We start from the raw sequence: 21,130 nt of genomic DNA on the forward strand, positions 1-21,130 counted from the left end.
GCTTGCCAGAAAGATGCCAGCCATTGTTTTAGAAAGGGTTACTGCCCACATTTTGGTTTCTGCACACCATTCCCCACTAAAAGATTTAAATCAGAGGCCCTTGCAGAAATGGTTGATTCCAAACCTAAGGCAGGGAAAGTACACAGTGAGCATGGGGCATTGAAGCCAGAAGCTTGAACAAGCTCCCGCTGGTCAAATTTAATAAAGGTGAATATCAACAAGAAGAATAACTATAATTTATTATAACATACTGAATAAGTAAGAATCCATAAACCCATACTGATATCAAGGAGAAAAGTGAAAGCTTTTCTTTTTAAATAGAGGAAATTAGCTTGTAGGATCATGTCAGAATTCAGAAAAAAAATTACCATTTTGCAACCCTAATGTAGTAAGTTCCGGAAGGATCATCAAAGGATACTAAAGCCATTAGATGATTTCTTAATTTCAAAAAAAAAAGATACTTTGCAACTAAAGATTTGTTGGCCACCATCTAAACCATGTGATCAAACTTAGCAGCATTTATGGCAGGACCACCTCATTTTATGACTTCCTGATGTGATTTGAAGTACACACCATCTCTTATGAAATGTTCTTGCCAAAAACATTTGACTAGTATCTTTTCAAGTCTCAACATCCAGTTTACAGAAAAATATAGTGAATAGAGAACAAACTAAATGACATAATGAGGAAAAAAAATTTAGATGAATCCAGAAAGGTGACATTTTTTTTTTCTGAGGATATTGCACCAGACTCTTCCAAATGTCAGTATCAGTAAAAAGAAAAATAATGTGGAAGAGCTATTTCCCACTAAAAGAGACTGAAGAAGGGTGCCTCGGTGACTCAGTTGGTTAAGTTTCAGCTCAGGTTATGATTTCAGGGTCGTGAGATCAAGACTAGAGTAGGGCTCCACACTCAGCATGGAGTCTGCTTGAGATTCTCTCTCCCTCTGACCCTCTCCCTGCTCCTGCTCTAGCTTTCTCTAAAATATGTAAATAAAATATTTATAAATAAATAAACAAATAAGACTGAAGAAATACAATAACTGAAGGGGATCATAATATGCCACTTGGGCACAAAAATTATTTTGAGTGGAAGGCCACTGGGAAATAGCAGAAACAGGAAAAGCTCTCTACCCAGTGTATTTCTGCCTTAAGGCAGAGCATACATTTCTTGTGAAGGTGTTCCCCCACCCCTTTTCTGGACCAGGAAGAGCAGACAACTTTTTATCACTTGAGAGAGCAGCATGGACTTGAATTTACTTATTACTGAAATGTCCGTATCTTCCATTAGTTTCCCCATATATTTGCCGCCCTGCAATATATCATCCGTAGAAGCCTAAACCCCTTTCCTTTGTCTTGCCACATACTTACAATTTAATTGCTCTTTGTTAAAATGGTATTTAAGCTCTTAAGCACTTCTTTGGCATTTTCAGTTCTTTCCCCTGAAGCTCCCTGTGCCACATTAAAAAATTAACATCAAATAAAATTTGTACACATTTTCTCCTATTAATGTGTCTTTTGTCAATTTAACTTGCCGTCTCCGATATTAAAGCTAAGATGGTAGAGGAGAAAGGTTTGTTTTTCCCTCTCCCACAAAACTAAATGCATTACATAAAACATGAAGGGACATTGGTATGAAATACTCAAATAATGATATGAAAGACATTCTTGAGTTATTCAGTCAATTTGGATATGGTCAGGATATTAAATAATAAGGTATTATGTTTAATTTTCTTGAGCATGGTAAACAAGCACAGCTATCCTATTCTAAGGAAATGCATTGTGAAGTATTTAGGGGTGCAGCATAAGGGTGTTTATAATTTACTTGCATATGTTAAAACAACAAAAAATATGTGTGTGTGTGTGTGTGTGTGTGTGTGTTATTCCCTATATTAAATAAAGGAACATATGGAGGAGGTAGGAAAAGGGAGAAAAAAAAGCAAAAATGGCAAAATATTAACTGTTGAATCTAGGGATTTAGAAGAAGAAGGTATATGGATATTTTTTATGTTACTTTTTTCAACTTTTCTATATACTTATAGTTTTTTATTTGCAGTGTTGGGAAAAGAAAAATTTCAAGCAGTGTATTCAATCAGGTGACATTTAAATTAAAACTCTTATTCTTCTCTCTGTAAGTACAATAATTGCTTTATCTCTACAATGGTAGAGACAATACCATATTTGCCTTAGGGAAAAGGAGAGAGAAATTCTTGAGATCATTTTTTATTGCTATGGATTATGATTTAATGATTCCTCAATTTAGGGATTCTATTTCTCATCATCTTGATGCCCTCTTCCATTCAATCTTTTATCAGCTGATAATTATTCTAAGTAAAATGGCCTCCCTTATGTTTTAAGCTATCAATTTCTCAAAGGCCTGACTACCCACATTCCCTTAACTGGTACATCTCCTGGAATACTTCAGAAAAAAGGAATTTATGAAGATAGCGATGACATCATTAAAAGGACTGAGACCACAGTACATGATAATGAGGTCTGGGTAGACAGCTGGCTAGAAATAGTTAAGATCCTTTGTTCCCTATGCCATAGAGCCCTCTGGCAATCTGGTGAAGCCTGGGACTCTTCTCGGAATCATGTTTTTAAGTCCAGAATATAAAGTACTGAGAACTCCAAAAAAGTCAGTTGTATTGAAATACAGTTATAAAACTACTAGAAAATTTTTTTTTGTGATATAGCAATACATGTGCTTATTATTAACACATTAAAATTAACACATTATGATAAATTTTCATTTGCATCTTCTGCATTTAAAAAGACCACATTGGTGGTTAAGCCACCATTAAATTCATTATGTTGTCATGCTTAAACCTATAGATGTTATCCAGTTCCTCTGTTACATAATTGAGGCAACAGTGAATTTTCTACCTTCAACTGTATACCTAATTGAATGCATTTTACACTTCATTTACTTCCAACATAAATTAACCTTAATGGATGTCCACTGCTATTTGAATTTGTTCTGGGAATTTTCTGCTCATATTTCTGATATCTTGGATTTTCAAAAAGAAGGGTTTAAAATTTTGTAGCTGTAAGTCTCCAAACAGTTTTGCAGACTTTTTTTTTTTTGCTTAAATTGTGTACTTTCTTTTGTATGTGTACATGGACAAGGAAACATGAAATGTGTCCAACAGCTGCATTTAAAGCCCATTGCAAACTGAGAATACTGATGTCAACTTGAATAGTCACCTTATTTTTCACCTGTGCAATAAATAACTTCTATTTCCTGCCGACTTCTCCTTGGGTGGCAGTAAAGGCAAGCCATTGATTAATAACAGTTTCATGATTACAGCTCTCCCACAATTGTTAACATATTTTCTCTCCCTTTCTCTCTCTCTCTCTCTCTCTCTCTTTCTCTCTCTCTCTCTCTCTATATATATATATTTATTCTCTCTCTCTCTCTATATATATATATGTATATATATATTACTTTTACTTTATTTGCTACTAGAAGCTTGGAAATAGCTATTAGTGTATTGGTAGAAAAGGCACTTCTATTTTGTTATTATTTTATATTTCATAAAATTTAAATGATACAAAAATTCTGAGGAAGTATGCCACAAAACTGATCTCAGTGGAAATTTAAATATGCTAACATTTATTTTTAAAATGTAGCGTGAAGTAGACAACTTTAAAAGCTGAGTTAAAAAAAAAACCCTCAAGGAAGCGGATCTTGACTTTTTAAAACACAAAAGTGCAATATTTAATGTAGGTCAAAATGTTTAAATGGGAGAAATATTTCTAACCAATTACAGCCAAATCCCTAGCTGTAATTAACCTACAATTTGCATAATATTTCACCACAGTGTCAGCATACACCACTTTCTTGTAAACTTAGATCAAAAGTTTTAGAGCTTATTCGGTGAAACAGGCATAATGCTCTATCTTTCTAAGTTCTGATTTTCATTTAGAAGTCAGTACCAGGTCACTTTTTCACCTGAATCTTTAAAATGTTGTTATCAGAGAAAATATTGAAGTGCTGTATTTAAATATTATATGAGCATGCCTGGGTGGCTCAGTTGGTTAAGCGTCTGCCTTTGGCTCAGGTCAGGATCCCAGGGTCCTGGGACTGAGTCCCTCATTGGGCTCCCCGCTCAGCAGAGAGCCTGCTTCTCCCTCTCCCTCTGCCACTGCCTGCCACTCTGCCTACTTGTGCTCTCTCTATCTTTAGGTCAAGTAAATTTAAAAAATCTTTAAAAAATAAACATTATATGACAATGATATTTAAAAATGAGAAATAGTACTTTATATCTAATAAAGAAAAAAATAATCTTCCAACCCATTTAATCTACTTTATGAATTCAAGTTATTAATTTTTAGAGCACACTATGCATTTTTTTAATTTGCCCATTTGTTAACATTTTAGACTGTATTGACTTTAGTTCAGAAGTGATATTATACAGGTTTAAACCTGCTCATAGTATAAACATATTAGTTATTTAAGTAATGATATAGTTCTGTGTTTAATAGAGAGATTTCAATGTGGGAAAAATTGTGTAATTTTCCCAAGGAAGCAGTTTCACCCCAAAGTTTAGATCTTTATTTTCCATTATCTGTATAAAAATTACAATTATTTTCTAAGCCAAGATTCAAACTAAAAATGTTTTTAGATGATGCTATTATTTTTAAACTTTATCAAGATGTGTATGTATGTGTATAGGTCAAATAAGCATCCTTTTTGTAGAGGAATATGAATTCTGTCTACTTTTTGAATAATGCAACAGGAGCAAAGGCGCCAAGAGGAGGTGGGCAAAGACAATGGACCTAATTCTGAAACCTTTCTAATACATCCTCACCAAAGACATTCATCAATGAGTTGCCCTAGCTTTCTGAATATTAAAATCCACCTATTATGTAGATGATAGGTAGGAAGCAAGAGCTTGGCAATAGAAGGGAGTTTTCATTGTTCAAAACAATAGTCTCATTTGGTAAATAAAGGCCAAGTCCTCCCTTATGGAACAGGAAACATTAGCATCAACAACTGGAAGCATAATACAAAATCCCATTTATAAAAGTATCTATTGCCTTCCAAGTGTGGCAGCATACATTTGGCATTCTGGGCTTTCAGTACCTTCCAAAGGAAAGTTAAAAGATGACTGAATTCAACAATAAACTTTCTGAGGTTTTGTTTTCCCCTTTATTTATTTTTATTTTTTTAAATCCCCCCCCCCTTTAGATTTGACAGCCCAAGTCCCTCTTCAAGCATGTACTGACAAATGTAGTAGGACTAAAAAGTAAATATGACCCTCTTGGTTTGAGCATCAATGTCACACTTACAGCTGTTCAAAATTCTAGCCAAATAGCAGTCTTTCCTGTAAAATAGTCACTTATAATTTTTTTGTCATCTTTTTTCAGATAAATGAGCCTCGGCTTGTTAAAACCAAAATATACCAAAGATATTCCTGTTTGAAAAATCGCTTGGTATTTAAAACTTGAAAGTTTAAAAGAGCAAAGTGCTGTCTATTTCACTAGCAGCAGCTATATATTTTAGTACACGAGAAACAAAACAAATTCATTATTGGTACTGATTAACAGTTGAGGGGTTCCTTCCCCCTAGTGCCTTTCACCCTGGTTCCAATCTTTCAGAGTCTTTTTGAGAGGACAGCTAAAATAGCTCCACTAAAATTTTAGGATTCCTATTTTTATCTGTCTTACCTACCTCTTTTTTCTTTCTGCCAGCTGTTTGCAGACCTCCTGCCACCGCAGATTCAGACTTCCTAGTTTTTCCTGTAGAATGCTGGCATCTGGTTTTGAGGACTGTTGAATTATTTCTTCCCCAGTCGCATTCAATACCCTGACAACAGTTTGCCGCTGTCTGATGCCATCCTGGAGTTCCTGTAAGATACCAAAAAGGCACAACAAAAATGAAGCCCTACGTCCTTTTATTTGAGAAAAGATTTAACAATGTGCTACCACATGTGGTTCTACCGGGAGAGAAAGAAATAAAAAAGCACCTTGTGAAAGTTTCTCTATGAAACTGACATGCCTATATCCAAAGGCTACAAGACAGAAAGACACCTTTTATGTGTCAGTGAAAAAGCACCCTCTCAGTTCAGCTCTGGTCTTTCTATTTGTAAAGCTTGTCAGCTAGACGATGTTATAATGTCCTACAAATCAATTAGTTGGAAACCTTCTCAAGAGCAAATTCGATTTCTTGTCCCCACAAGGATGTTCCATGTTTAATAGTCTATGAAGTGTTGTAAAATTTCAACATGAAAAAAGTATTTGGATTTCTTAATGAGTGTCGATAGGAGAGGTGAAAAAGAACAAACATAGGTTAGTCACAGTATTAAAAAAAAAAAACCTCTAGAGATATTTAGACAAAATTTCATTGCTGTATTAGAAGGAAATTTATTTCAAATTCTGTTTCCATCAAGGTATTTTGCATTATAAAACGACACAAAACAGAATTAATTGCTTTCAGGTGCAGCCTATCAAAAAATCCCTGAGGTACAGTGATAAATTTAAAAATAATCTATAGGCACCAGAACATTTTTATTAGTCATCGATGGTGTCAAGATTAAATATCTTCCACTTTCCATCCTGAATGAAATTTTAAGAATATCAGAAAATGAGTGTTATTAAAAAAGAGATTATTACAACCAAATATAAATAAAAAGAAAAATGCTTTTTACCATTACATAAAAATGGCACTCTACTTTTTTTTTTTTTTAAGATCATCCAGAGTGTTTTAGGCAATTAAAATAATCCAATACTGAATCTGGAGTTTAGAAAATGAAACAATCTGAGAACTTGAGATCCCTACCATGTTTAAATCAAAAGGATTCTCAAATCCCTATGTACTAATAGATAAAGTCACTACAAAAACACTCTCCCGATAGATGTGATTCTCATGATCAAATATTCTTATATTTCCCTGTCTTTTCAGCCAATACCATACACAAGTAAATGCCAGTCCATACTTGCCAAATAAATGAAAGGATGTATGCCTTCTGACACTGGGTCAAATCTCTCTAAGACTCTTATTCCACATAAAGAAATTTTTTTTACTACTTTTGTGTAACATTACTTTGAATACTAGAATTTCTGGTAGTATAACTAGCAGTTATAAGACTCAATCAATTAGCAAAAATGGTAACAAGGCCATTATTCCAGGGACAGAGTGCCTCAAATGAACATAAAACTATGCGGTTATTGAACTGGACATAAGCCTTCCTCACCATTCTCCCTTACATGTACATGAGATATGTTCTAGTAAACATGTGATATTTCCTCACAATTAGTTGATTTTGCACCATTACTTGAATCTCACTCTTTATCATTCATTCACACCAGGGTGGTGTGTGACACTCTCTGTTACTTGCTTAGTAATGGGACATTCATTCATATCAAACGTGTCTATATTCTGTCATACCGTATGTTCACTGAGGTCAGAGATTGTGTCCCATTCATGATTGTGGACTTAATGATTAGTCCAGTATCTGGCTCATGGGAGGTTTCAGTAACTATGTGTTGAGGGAACACACGCATGTGTAACTAAAGGAAGTGGGGGAGGAAGGGAGACATTCAGTTTCCTCATTGTCATAGTATCATTAGTATTAATACTTATCATTGGGCCTCCTAGAGATTCAAAGAAATAAGTTCCATTTTCCAGGTTTCAGGCAGTATATAATCTAGCTGAAGAGATGCGACACAGCTGTGAAGGATAATTTGTTGTACTCCATATAAGAGAGAAAGCAAGATAAATAATGCACCAGAAAGAGGGATGATTTCAGTGGAAGGATGAAGAGGAGATGCCTCTGGGGGGATGTGAAATATGAAGAATGGGTAGACCTGAGAAACGTGGAGGGTTGAGGGGGTGGTGAGTGAATGGCAGGAGGCAAGGCCTAAGGTGTGCCATTTCCATGATGCGATGAAGAGTATGTATTTGGGCTCCATGTCACTGTGGGAGTGGGAGTGCAGGGAGAGGGGCAACCCTGGGTGGATCTTGGGCCTCAGCAGAGAGGACTTGGCTTTTCATTACAGAGTTTGCAATACTCTGGGTTGCAAAAGAAAGTAACTTTATTTGTAAATATAGGACTACCAGAGCTAGGATAATCCTGAGGCAGAGTTCAGGCTAATGTTAAGACAGGGACACAGGGAAAACACTAGAACAGGATTCTGGGAGACTGGTATTGGAGTAAGACTAGACTTTTGATAATGCACCTAGAAAGGAAAAAATAAACCCAATACACTGTTAGGGGATAATCTACAGGGTTTGCAAACTAGCTGGATCATGCAATTATGCATGACTACTGGAATGGGAAAATCCTTGCTGAAAAGACTAAGTAAGGAAAGTAAAGGGGAAAGCTTAAGACTCCGATTTGTCCTTCAGTGGTGTCCAATATCCACACTTATTAGTAATATTTTTAAAAAATGCCCGAGTATGTATTAGATGTATGCTATAGCATTGTGCCTTAAATTTTATTTTTACTTTTTTAAAAGATTGTATTTATTTATTTGACAGAGAGAGAGAGAGCACAAGCAGGGGGAGTAGCAGGCAGAGGGAGAGAGAAGCAGGCTCGATCCCAGGACCCTATGATCATTACCTGAGCCAAAGGCAGATGCTTAACAACTGAGCCACCCAGGTGCTCCACATCTCAAAATCTAAAGTGCACAAGAATCTCCTAGGGAACTTGCCAGACTGCTGCATTCTGGTTTAGTGGGTCTATGGAGGGCCCAAATTCCTCTACTTCTAACAAGCTTCATGGGGACACCGATACTGTTGGTCTAGGAATGTCGTCACACTGAGCAGCCAGATGACAGAATCTTTGTTAAGTAATCAAAGAATTCTTGTTGGTGGTTTATAATGCTATCAACTAAAGCTGCTTCAGAATTTTTATATCCACTCCTTTACTTTGTATTTCTGATCTTGGCCCTTCATGGCTGATGGCTATAGTAACTTTTACAACCCAATTGTAGAATCAACAAAGGTTTTATTATTTCTACTTCCCAGATAAAAGATAGAATTGAACAGCTAAGAATAAAGCAATAATTTAAAATTGTTAGATCTACATCTCATTTATATAGAGTCCCAAACCAGGGCCTTCGGTTTTTTTAATTTTGTGAAAGAAGAGCTCATTAAATACTCTATTGCTTTTGTGTGAGAAGATTTTGTAATCAGGAGTTTACATTTACAGTGTATGATCTACTCGAGGAGAACTTTCAGTAATAAAGCATAAGACAGTGAAATAATAATGGATCAAAACAGGAAGTAAAAAATGTGTAGTGATGTTTTATGTTAGCCTCTGAGCCTGATGAAGATAAAATTTGATGTAACAAATTAAATGTAAAACCTCAATCAACTTTATTCACTCAGGGAAAAAGAAATTAATTTTAATTCTATAGCTTCTAAATATTTTAAGCACTAAGTTATTCACTACCAGTGAAATTTTCAAGCTTTGATATCATACTAATGTTCTGTTGTCATAGGCATCCTTATCTATTTCTCTGGCAATTAACATCTAGTTTTAGTTTTCGACAGAAAGAGAATCATAATTAAATCTATTGGATTATTTATCACAGTTAGAAAGCTTATTGTGTTTTGATTCTGATACGAGGCATCATTCTTAATAAGGATTCCATATCAGACTTCCCTAGGGAACTTTCTCAAAATCTAAAAGCCCAGAATTTCACCGTTGCTGACTGCATCAGAATCTCTGGAGGTAAGGGGACAAAGGAGTACAAAATAGATTCACTATTAAAGAAAAAGTAGGCAAGAGACTCTTGGAAGGGGCGAGTGAGCAGGAGAGATATGTTTTATAGTTACTGCATTATCTCAACTTTTTGTATGCTTTTTAAATTGAGAAATGTTCCTAAATTATGGAAAATGACACATACATTTAAGTCCCTGAAGTCTGGTCAGATTGAGGGGAAAGTAAGAGAAATTATGGGCAAGGAAGGAACTGTTACATTTCTCAGAAGAGAGACTATGAGGCAAAAGCAGCCAGTTTGTTTTATACAAAAACATTACATACATTTAAAAAAAAGTGTATTTGCCAAACTTTTCAAAACTGTATGAAAGCAAAGCAGAATAAATGGAACATAAAATGTGACCAATAGTGAAAAAGAATAAGCTAAGAAGCAGTTATGGGAAATTGTACAATGACAAATTGGGTAATCTAAGTAGGAGTTAAAGAATTGGCTAAATACCACAAACTAGGCAGAAAAGGAAGACGGAAGGTACAAAAAGAGATTGGGAGAAAAGATCAAGACTGAGGAAAACTGAATAGAAAAAAAAAAAACCTTCTTTGAACAAGTAGATATACTTCCGTCAAGAATACAATCCTGTGATTTAATTGTAATTTTGTTAAAGATTTCCTTGGAGACAGATTAATCATGGACTCCATTCACTCATGGGTCACGTGAAAATATGTAAACATACGAACATTATGGACACTGGTGAAACTGCTGGAGAAACTTCTACTGTGATATTATAAAAATATGATGCATTATGTTTTACTGCTTTACTCTTTCTGTCCTGCTTACGATCATTCCCACTGTTTTCTCTTAGTGGCTAGAATTCAAGTAAGAGTCTCAAAAATAGTTTCTGTTTTTTTTCTCAAAGATAAATTAAATGAGCCTATTTCTGATGTTGATTCTCAGCAGTACATTAGTCACCACTGTCTTTAGAGGTTTCGATATGCCTCAAAAAGTAGTCAAATTTTATCATATGATGAATATTTATAAGGAAGCAATGTAAATGGACAAAATAGCCAAGCATACAACAGGCTCAGCGACAAGACACATTCAACCTAGCCCATTCATTGACTGGCTGATTCCATCCTGGTGGAAGACCTGGTGACCCGTGGAGAGGATCTTATGATGACAGTGACAAGCACTGAAAGATGGCTGAAATTTGGGAAATGCAGGATTTAAACGAGGGAGAGAAAGACAAGAGTAGAAAAATGGTGGATCTAAAAAAGGATTGAGGGGCATCTGGGTGGCTCAGTGGGTTAAGTGTCTACCTTTGGCTCAAATCATGATCCTGGGGTCCTGGGATTGAGCCCCCCATTGGGCTCCCTGCTTAGCAGAGAACCTGCTTCTCCTTCTGCCCCTTGCCCTAGTTCATGCTCTCTTTCCCAAATAAATAAATAAAATCTAAAAAAAAAAAAAAGTGAAAAAAAAAGGAGGGGAAAAAAAGGAAACATGGCCTAGAGAAATGACAAATTTTGAGTAAAGAATGAAAGTGGTAGGAGGCAAGAAGCAAGTCCAAGTTCGGGCACCTAGAATGAGGATATGGAGAATGATGCCTACCTATTAACCACAAGCTAAGTTCCAAACACTAGCCTACCAACGTAGGCCTAAAGGGCCTCTGCAGCCTCTTCTCCCCTCTGCATTTGCAGCCTGCTTGCCTGCTGCTCCCCACCTTCAACCTTATCTCCAACTCCCTATAAAACTAAATGTCCTTCTACTTACTTGATGGTCCTGCTAAGTTTTGCAGGTCAAAGTCATAACTCACATGCCGCATTCAGATTAAATATTCCCTCTTTTACTGGACCCTTTAAGAGCCCAGGGAGAGCTAAGTATCTCTCCATTGTATAGATATTCATAAAATATTTCCATTTAGTATCATTCATTGGTAGCATTCATGTCTATATTGGACTTTACAGCTGAGGATTAAGTAATACTAAAATATTTTTTTCTTCTTTTGACCATAAAATATGAATCCAAGTTTGAACTGTATCCCAGGTTCAACTTTCATCTGAGGACCTACAGGTCTTTTACCAGTAATTTGCAAAATAAGTCAAATCAAAGCAGAACAGTCTTTACAAAGGATCAACCCGAGATAAAATGCACCTCTTTTTCCCCTATTCTTTCTCCTGGTCTAATTTTATTTTCATCTCAGTAAACATTTACTGTGCTTCACGAATAATAATGCCCAAACCATATGTATGTTGTTAGTTTGCTGCAGCACTTGGAGGCAGGAAAGGGGGTGGGAATCTTGTTAGATTTTATCTAATACCCTTTTTTCCTGGGTGGTATGACAGCAGATATGCTTGTTGGTACACGTATACTTTCTTAACTGCTCCTCATAATGGTTGCTATAAAAGAATAATGAGAATTCCTTTTAGAACTAGAATTAGACTGTTCCTTTTCCCAAGCAAACATCCTGCCAATGAACTAAAGGAAAATTATGTGTAGTAGCGATTTATTTTAATGGGACATTTACCTAATATCAAATTACAATGAAATTTCCTTTGGATATGTTTATCTCAGCCACATCAGTGATATATGCAGTCATTATTATCACCTCTGTTAATGCGTATACCAAATGGATTCATCAAAGTGCTTTAAGTACTACATGCTTTGAAAGGTTATCTCAGGCTTTTTTTTCCTTTTCCATGAAACAATGCCCTGGGCAGAAAATCCCCAAAATATACATTCCTTAATTTCAAGCAGAGATTCCAAAAGAAGAAAAAAGTATATATGTTAAATCTCTGCCTTTGGGGCTCTGATACTGAAGACTACAAGTTCAATCTGTCCTCAGACGTGACTTGGCATTAGAACTTTAGTAAGTTTGGGTGGGCCAGGCATAAATTCTACTCTCTGAAGGAATCTGAATTAGCGGTCCTTGCTTTAAAAAAAACAAAAAACAAACCAACAAACAAATACCAAAAAAAACCCCTGTTGTTATAAAGTACACAACTTTGTAAAGTTAATAGGTTTTAGTGAGTTAAAAATCAATGATAGGCCTCTCTAGGTTCACAGATTTATTCAATCTTTCTTGGCTTCTAAATCATTCATTAGAACTTCAGGAGAACTAACTGGGAACATTTAAGAGTTGTTTTTCCTCTCTCTTTACAGGTTTGTTATGAAAACAAATGGACTTTTTTCTGATCAAAAGGAGGTTCTTTTTTATGACCATGCTTTTTTTGTTTGTTTCTTGTTTAACTGAAATGAAATTAACATACAGTGTTATATATTAGATTCAGGTGTATAATACAACAATTTAGTAATCATATACATTACTCAACATTCATTGTGATTAAGTGTACTATTAATCCCCACTATCTATTGTACCCATTCCCCCCACTCAGCTCCCTTCCAAGTATCCATCCACAGATAAAGGGATATAGATGTAGTACATACATACAATGGAATATTACTCAGCCACAAAAAAGGAAAGAGCTATTGTCATTTACAACAACATGGGTAAATCTATTGGGTACTATGCTAAGTTAAGTAAGTCAGACAGAGAAATACAAATGTCATATGACTTCACTCATAGGTGGGTTTTAAGGAAATAACAAAGAAAGAAAGAAGACACCCCCCCCCCCACCAGACTCTTAAATACAGAGAACATGCCTGCTCTCTTAATAAGAGACTCTGGTAATAGAACATATAACTTCAGCAATAAATTTATTTTACAAATTATTAGGGTGGTTGTAAAAGCATGTAAGATATATCATCATGGAACATGTTGCATGCAACCAGAAAATGCTCACTCTAAGACAGAACACTTGAAAGGAGACATAGATCATTTCAAAATTCCTTCTTCTTTCCAGAGGTTTTACCAATTTGGAGCCACACAAATATTTATTGAAAATCCATTTGGTGGATATAAAAAGCATAATGAGTATATGAAAAAAGGCAACATAACTGCTTTTTAAAAGCAAGATGATCTGTAAATGAAATTAAGACTGGAAATATTTGATTAAAAGTCAAATCTCATCGGCTTTGAAAAGTTGGAGTTTCCTATTGGTACTTGCCATGCTTACAAAGTATTTTCACTAAGCGAGACATTCATTGACTGAACAACTATTTACTGAGTGCCTCCTATGGGCCAGGCACTCTGCCAGGTGCTGGTTATTGCTGCCTGCAGTAGAAGGAATGGGTTGGAGAAGCTCTGGAGTAAAAACAGGAAGACCAAGTAGGAGATGCCACTGTAGTTAAGGGAGTGGAAAAGGTAATGTGGATGGGGAAGTATTGGTAGAGATTTCGAGAAGTGGCTGCAGACAGTTGACATTTGGGAGGTAAATAGGATGTGTACATCTATCTGTGTTTGGAAGATGGGAAAAGAAATATAAACCTCATGGTAATTAAGACTATACTGACTGAAAACAAGTCTTTTTCATTCTTTATATTGCCAGGCACAGTGCTGGGCATTGCTTACCTTAACAATGCTTAAGAAATATTTTTAATAAACTGAGTGCTAGACTAGGTAAGATATTATAGTACTCTTGAATGGTTCACAAGTAAAATTCTGAAATATATATAGCACCTTGGTATGGAAAAGAGACATTAAAATATAATTGTGTTTTACCGAAGTCTTGTCTCTTAACACAAATAACAAGCTATCAAGGTAAGGTTTTTTTCTTCATGCTCTTGGGAATGGAAAGGCCCAGAAATAAAATAAAGAGGGATAAAAACAGATCTCTGTGTCTAACATCAATTAATTGATTTTAAGTATTTAGCTCAGATTACAGACCCCCCCCAAGAAATCAATTAACAATCCATCTCTAAACACATGTTGGGTATCACTAAGCCTTCTATGTCCCTCTCATCAAGTTATATAGGCATTAAAAACAAACTACAGGTTTTTTTTTTTAGTCTTACTTTCTGAGGTTGGTTTTCTTATTTTCCAACTCATTATCTGTTATAGGGTAGTGCTCTTCGTCTTCATGGAATTTGACTAGAAGGTGAGGTAACAAAACACATCTGTGTATCTCTTACTGACTGAGAATATCCTCTGGAAACCAGGCAAATCAGGCAAAGGAATGGGTTCAATTATTAACATATTTGTACAATATCAAAAATCTGTACCTTATTGCACTATACACAAACCAGAGCAACCTAATAATAAAAGAGCCAGAGGACTTAAGGGTGTCTCCTGTTAAAAATTCCAGAATTGGGGCACCTGGGATCGAGCCCCGCATCGGGCTCTCTGCTCTGCGGGGAGCCTGCTTCCTCCTCTCTCTCTCTCTGCCTGCCTCTCTGCCTACTTGTGATCTCTGTCTGTCAAATAAATAAATAAAATCTTTAAAAAAATCCAGAATTATCCATGTGATTCCCTAAAACATCAGGAATAGTTGTAAAAAGAAGTGAAAACCAACTCTAGTCATTTTGACTTATTTACAAAATATAACATGGCTGTTAAATGGGTAAATGAAGACACTCCAAACACTCCATGTCTCTTACAAATAAATTTTCAACTAGAAAATGTCCTGTCAAACCCTACAGCATATCCATTATGTCTACTTTAGATTTTTTTCACAGTATCTATAAAATTAAAGGTCTTTATTTTGATTAAAAGATTTTGAATTTCTTCAGGGCAAGGATACTATCTTCATCTTTTGAGCTTCCACCAGGTTAAGCAGTAAAAGTCTAGTGACCAAATTAGTGAGCATAATACGTATGGTAAAAAGAATGATTAAGTCATATCTCTGTATTTTTAAATACCCAGTAGGCTTTAACCAACAAATTAGTGCTGATGACTCTGAAGGGTCTCTATACAGCAGCTGCTCAAAGAAAATTAAAATATTCAACACTCCGTATTTGTGACCATGGAGCAGTGTTCTTACAAAACCAAGGCACTGCTGCCCAAGCTACAATGACGCTTTGTACTAGAGTCTTCAGAGAAAATGAAAAGAAACCAAATAGGACAATGTCTCTACCCTTCCCAGTTTCTAAGTTATACCAGTAACCTCAAAATAATATTACTTTCAACCAATAAGAAGGGCACTGTCTTCAACAGATATGATCTCTGTTCATGAATGATGAATACATGAAAATAAGTTCACTTCTGTTAGTCATCAGAATGACAAAAATGAAGACCATGACAAAATACCACTTTGTATCCCATAAAATGGCACAGTTGAAAAGAACCATTAAGATCAAATGTTGGTGAGAACAGAGAGCAAATGGAGCTCTCCATCATGACTGGTTAGGGTACATAATGACACAACCACTTTAGAAAACTGCTTTTGCAATATCTTACAAAGTTCAACACTTAACCTAGAAGTATTCCACTCCTAAAAGAAATGAAAACACTCACAAAAGGACTTTACCCCCAAACATTCAAAGCTTCTTTATTCCTACTATCTCCAAACTGAAAGTAGCTCAGTTGTCCACCAACAGAAGAGACAAACAAATCATGGTGTATATGTGTGTGTTTTAGGAGGGAAGAGAAGGAGGGAGGGACAGATGCAGAAGGAGAGAAAGCTTCTTAAGCAGGCTCCATGACCAGCACAGAGCCAGATGCTCAATCTCACAACCCTGAGATCATGATCTGAGTTGAAATCAAGAATCAGACGCTTAACCAAGTGAGCCACCCAGGTGCCCGAATCATGGTATATTTTTACAATGAAATATTAACCAGCAATAAGAAGGAATGAACTACTGATAAGTTCACTACATGGATGAACCTCAAAAATATTTTGTGGATTAAAATACTACATACTGCATGATTCCATTTATATGAAATCAATAATAGACAAAAGTAAAGCATGGTGATAGAAATAAAAATAATAGGTGCCTATGAGGGTAGGCATTGACTACAAGATGGCATGAAGTGATGGGAATGTTTTTATTGAAGTACTGGTTTTATGAGTAGAAGAAACTGAAGTTAAATTAAACACATTATCTCAGTTTAGTTTCTCAGTTCTAGGGGCATCCTTCTATATTTCCTTACGTACTTGCTACAGTCACACAGAGCAAGAGAGCATGGAAAATAAATTACAGAGCAAAATCTGACTACTACTCAAAATATCCCGACAGATTGAAATGAACTAAATTTAACAGGTTCAGATTTTTTGTAGGAATCAACTCTTCCTCCCCTCCCAAATAAATCTGTTTCATCTTATATAAATTTTATTTCTATTAAGAAATAAGCACATGCCACTTTCAAGTACTTTCCTCTGCTCAAACACTATTTTAGCCATGTTAACAATGAAAATGTACAAGTTTAAATTCTTTTGCTCTCACTTCACACAGTACCTGTAGATATTGCTTATGCAAGAGAAGAACTAAGACCATCTCATTGGCAAAACTCAGTAATTTGAAAACAGAATTTAAAAAGGTTCAGAAGACTAATCAGGTTATATAGGTTCAATTTGGACAATCTAGAAGATAAATAGAGTGGCATCTGTATTTTACCAAAGTTTGTGTATGTGTGCTGTGGTATGTTTATTAAAGTAAGAAGGGGAAAATAACATAGTGATCCCATGGTCTTAATTTTTAAAAGATAAAATGACTCAAGAGACTTTTGGTGCTTTCAAGAATAAAATTTTGAAAACTTAATAGCAAATGATCCCAATGACTATTTTTTTAAAAGTGGGGTTGTTTAACAAGATGCATGCGACAACACAGGGGATCCTCAAAGGAGCTAAGATTCTGCAAATGTATAAACATGGGATAAAATAACGGACCTAAAACTGAGGGCAAATCTTAAAAACAATACAGAACTGCGTAAATAGTGAGGAAAAGCCAATCCTACAACTGAGACTTGCGATAATGTTAAAAAAAAAAAAAAAAAAAGACACATCTAGGGCCTTTTCACCTCTACTTGGAGAAAGAAGAACCCGAGAGACACAGGTTCAGTGATTGGGGTAGAAGGGGGAAGATTATGGATAGAGATGACATAGAGAGCAAAACTGCTCCTCTCCTCTGCTTGTCTGCTCTGTCAAGGAGAATGTTCATCAGACTGGAAAAGGCATAACTGTATGAGGGAAATGAAGCCCAAAATAGGTGAGGGAATTTTAAAAGAGCACCTTGCTGCTCCAAATGAGAGAAAATCTCTGGCCCCAGACCAATTATATCCCAGGGAAACAAGAGAACCTGCACAATATGGTCCTACCCTGCTGTCAGTGGTCTTTGAGGGACTTGTTAACACTGGAGATGGGCAAATGTCATCCCAATTTTCAAAAGTGGGAAGAAGTCACTTTACTGGCTTCCATCTCTTCCTGCTATAGAGCCTTTCTGGAGGAGGAGCAAAAGAATACCTGTTAACAAAGACAAGTGAGTCAGCTAATTTGTGTTTGTACCATAGCTTGTTCTTAGGGTGGACACATGGGCCTGGCTTGGTGGGTTAATCTCTTTTGCAACTCTATGCAACTTAAAATAATTTTTCAGTTAATAAAACTGTTCCCAGTTCCTAAAATAAAGTAACTATGCAAGGATTTCATTGTATTCTACAGGGAACAGTATAATGTCAAATTGCCTACCACCTGAACAAGTTAGACAGCCTCTGGCTAATGATGAACAGAGACAATGGTTTGAGCACGAACCACTTTGTGTATTTGACATAGCAAACAAACAAACATCCCCCCCCCCAGACAAAACATCTTCTTTGTACAAGAAGAGAATAAAAGGAAATAAGATGCAGAGTTACTGAAGAATCTACATAGGAGGGAGAGTTCTGAAAAAAGATGCATGTGAGAATTAGACTAGATGAATATCCACAAAAGTGTTAAGTGCAATCTGTGGGAAATGAGGTTATTAGTCATTTGTATGTTCTTCCCCATCATTTGAAATGTATTTTTCCAATGAGAAGGTATACTTTTTTTTTAATCAGAAAAAATGCTATTTTTATTTGGAATATAAATTGATATAATCTTAGCTTCCAAAAATATTTTATCTAGATTTATGACTTAAAAGAAAATAGACAATGTAACCTTTCCTGGTGCTGTATTTGAATTATCTAAATGCAGTATTTTTAAGTAAGGTTATCTTGTTTCAGCTACTAAGATAGCAGCCCTGTAAAATATAATTCATCACATCATTTGCTCAAGTAGATACTATTAAAGTTACCAAACATCATAAATAGTAATTCATCACTTCTCAAGTAATACTAAGCTCTTCTACTATCATCACTTCATAGCTTTCTTTAATGGTATTTTTCTACGTATTAGTTTGAATACATCAATGTGTACCATGAAAATGTCAGGGAAGAAAGGTTATTAAAAAATTCTAAATAGGTTCAGTTTACTTGATGCCCTCTGAACATGTTGCTTTTTAGGAGAACAACTTAGAATTACTACAGCAAATATACTTTAGGGAAATAGCTGGAAATTTTGTTTTGCCATCTCTCAAAAAAGGATAATAAAGGTAGGGAGGCATTTTTCTCAAAACTCCCACTCTATACCATCCTTTTTTCCATACTTGTGCTCTTTTTTCTTATCTTTAGCCTTAACATAAAACTTTAGGCTGTATCTTTTTTTTCTATTATTTCATTTTCTAGTTTGAAATTTTGTTACATGCTGTCTCAAATCCTTTGTGAATTAAAGAAGAGTATAAATCAATAAAACCTAAAACTCGATTTGCACCTGTACATAAGCACTTGAGATGTTTTAATCAGTAGAAATGAACAAATACGGTTAGTTTGGTATTCTACATTTAAAGTGAATACCACATTCTCAATGTGAGACAAAGTTATTTTTTAAAAAAGGAAGAATATCAATCTGTGACATTTGCAATACTTTCTAGATTCAGCAACAACATCTCTCATGGTATGAACCTTTGCTCAAACCAGGAAGGCATTTGTCTCAGAGAAAATCTGATTGTGTCCAGCAGGCCAAGGTATTATTAATACTATGCTAAGAGGATTATTAAAATGATCTTATTGTGATCATCTTACGCTTACATACTTTATAAAGTGCCATCAGATGATTATTTCATTTGAGACCCATACATGTGCATGAGATAAGCAAAAATTATGTTACAATCCCCATGTTAAAGATGAGGAGCTGGAGGTGATGAATATGTTTATGGCATACACTGTGGTGATAGTTTCAAGGGTGCATACCTATCTCCAATATCATCAAGTGAATATAAATACATTTAACTTTAAATTTGTCAGTCAGATCTCAGTCAAGTGGTTAAAAATAGAATGAGTAATCGGTACCCTAAATTACTTGAATCCTGCAGATTGAAGATCCCAAGATCAGGCTCCAATAATCATCAAATCACAGTGAGCTTCCCACTACAGAGAGCCACCCCTTTTCTGACTCGTGTTCTTCGTTATTACAGAGTTATGCACACATAGGGAAAGTAGAAAAGACACAAAACTGGGCAAATTGCATACATGCTTAAATTATTATGAAAATAAAAACCCAAGTGTTTCATTATTAGAGCTTCTTTTCTTGGGAGAGAAAACTTATTTCATACTGGTTTTCCTACTAAACAACTATTTTGTCTACTTTGATGGTGTTTGTATATTCAATTAAATGCAATCATTCTTATGAAAAAAAATTTTCATCCCAAAATAATGAAAACTATCAACCCTGAGTATGTCTGAAGCTGATTTAGGGAGGACTGGAGCATTCCTAGATTAGATTACATGTTTTTGTAAAGTCACTATATTATAATGTCATGCTGACATGATTCTTAATAATGTATTTAATGGCTAAAATATGCATAGCAAACATTTGTGTAGAGTTTATTGGATCTAATTTTCTGTTTTCCATTGAAACAGGAAGGTGAGTGATGCAATTGTGGTACTACTGCTGTTCAACTTAATGAAAATTCTGTCCACTATCAATCAAATGGATGTTCTCTTTTTGTTGTCCAAATAAACCTGCTCAAAAGTAATTTATTTTATGGAAAAGTCCTGCATTAACACGTTGAAAAACCACAAACCAGGCTCTAATTTCTTTCACTTGCCCTTGCTGGCAAGGTATACACTGCAGGGTGGAGGAAACTTTATTTTTACATTTGTATTTCTGAGGTTATATGGACAGACCAAGTGTCCAGATGGATAAATTAGCACCTTTCAATAATGAAAACATGCCCATTCCCCTTTTTGTCTGTAAAAATAGAAGACTGAATGAGGCTCACCTGAGATGTTACCTCAACAGTGGCAGCATTGACTGGGCCAACAGTAATGTGGGATGATTTGTGTTCTTGTAGAAGTCAGTCACAATGTGGATCAGCACAAGTCGACAAACCACATGGCATACCATGAAAACCAAGGACATATGAATAATTTCCTTTTCTAAATCTTTAAGAATCTCTCTCTTTTTTTAATTTTGAAGATCACCATAAGAGGAAGAAACAATGTGAAAGAATAGACTTGGTAATAAGTTACTACTGTTTCTTTCAAAAAGAGAAGAGTTTACCAAAGCGGCATTTTTTTACAGAGCACCATACACAAGTACCATACGGTCTGTCTGTAA

At 35.4% G+C, this 21,130-nt stretch overlaps 1 protein-coding gene across 4 annotated transcripts in view; it reads right to left on the bottom strand.

Annotated features, from left to right (window-relative positions):
* DMD (dystrophin) overlaps positions 1 to 21,130 on the bottom strand; it is a 2,197,254-nt gene that overhangs the window by 797,468 nt on the left and 1,378,656 nt on the right. For all 4 annotated transcript variants that reach the window (XM_032883124.1, XM_032883125.1, XM_032883122.1 and 1 more), the window contains exon 45: positions 5,677 to 5,852. In XM_032883124.1, the coding sequence (XP_032739015.1) occupies positions 5,677 to 5,852 (176 nt within the window). The remainder of the gene's footprint in view (positions 1 to 5,676; positions 5,853 to 21,130) is intronic.

The sequence above is a fragment of the Lontra canadensis genome, unplaced genomic scaffold (assembly GCF_010015895.1).
Source record: "Lontra canadensis isolate GAN:19392208 unplaced genomic scaffold, GSC_riverotter_1.0 scaffold86, whole genome shotgun sequence".
NCBI classification, from domain to species: domain Eukaryota; kingdom Metazoa; phylum Chordata; class Mammalia; order Carnivora; family Mustelidae; genus Lontra; species Lontra canadensis.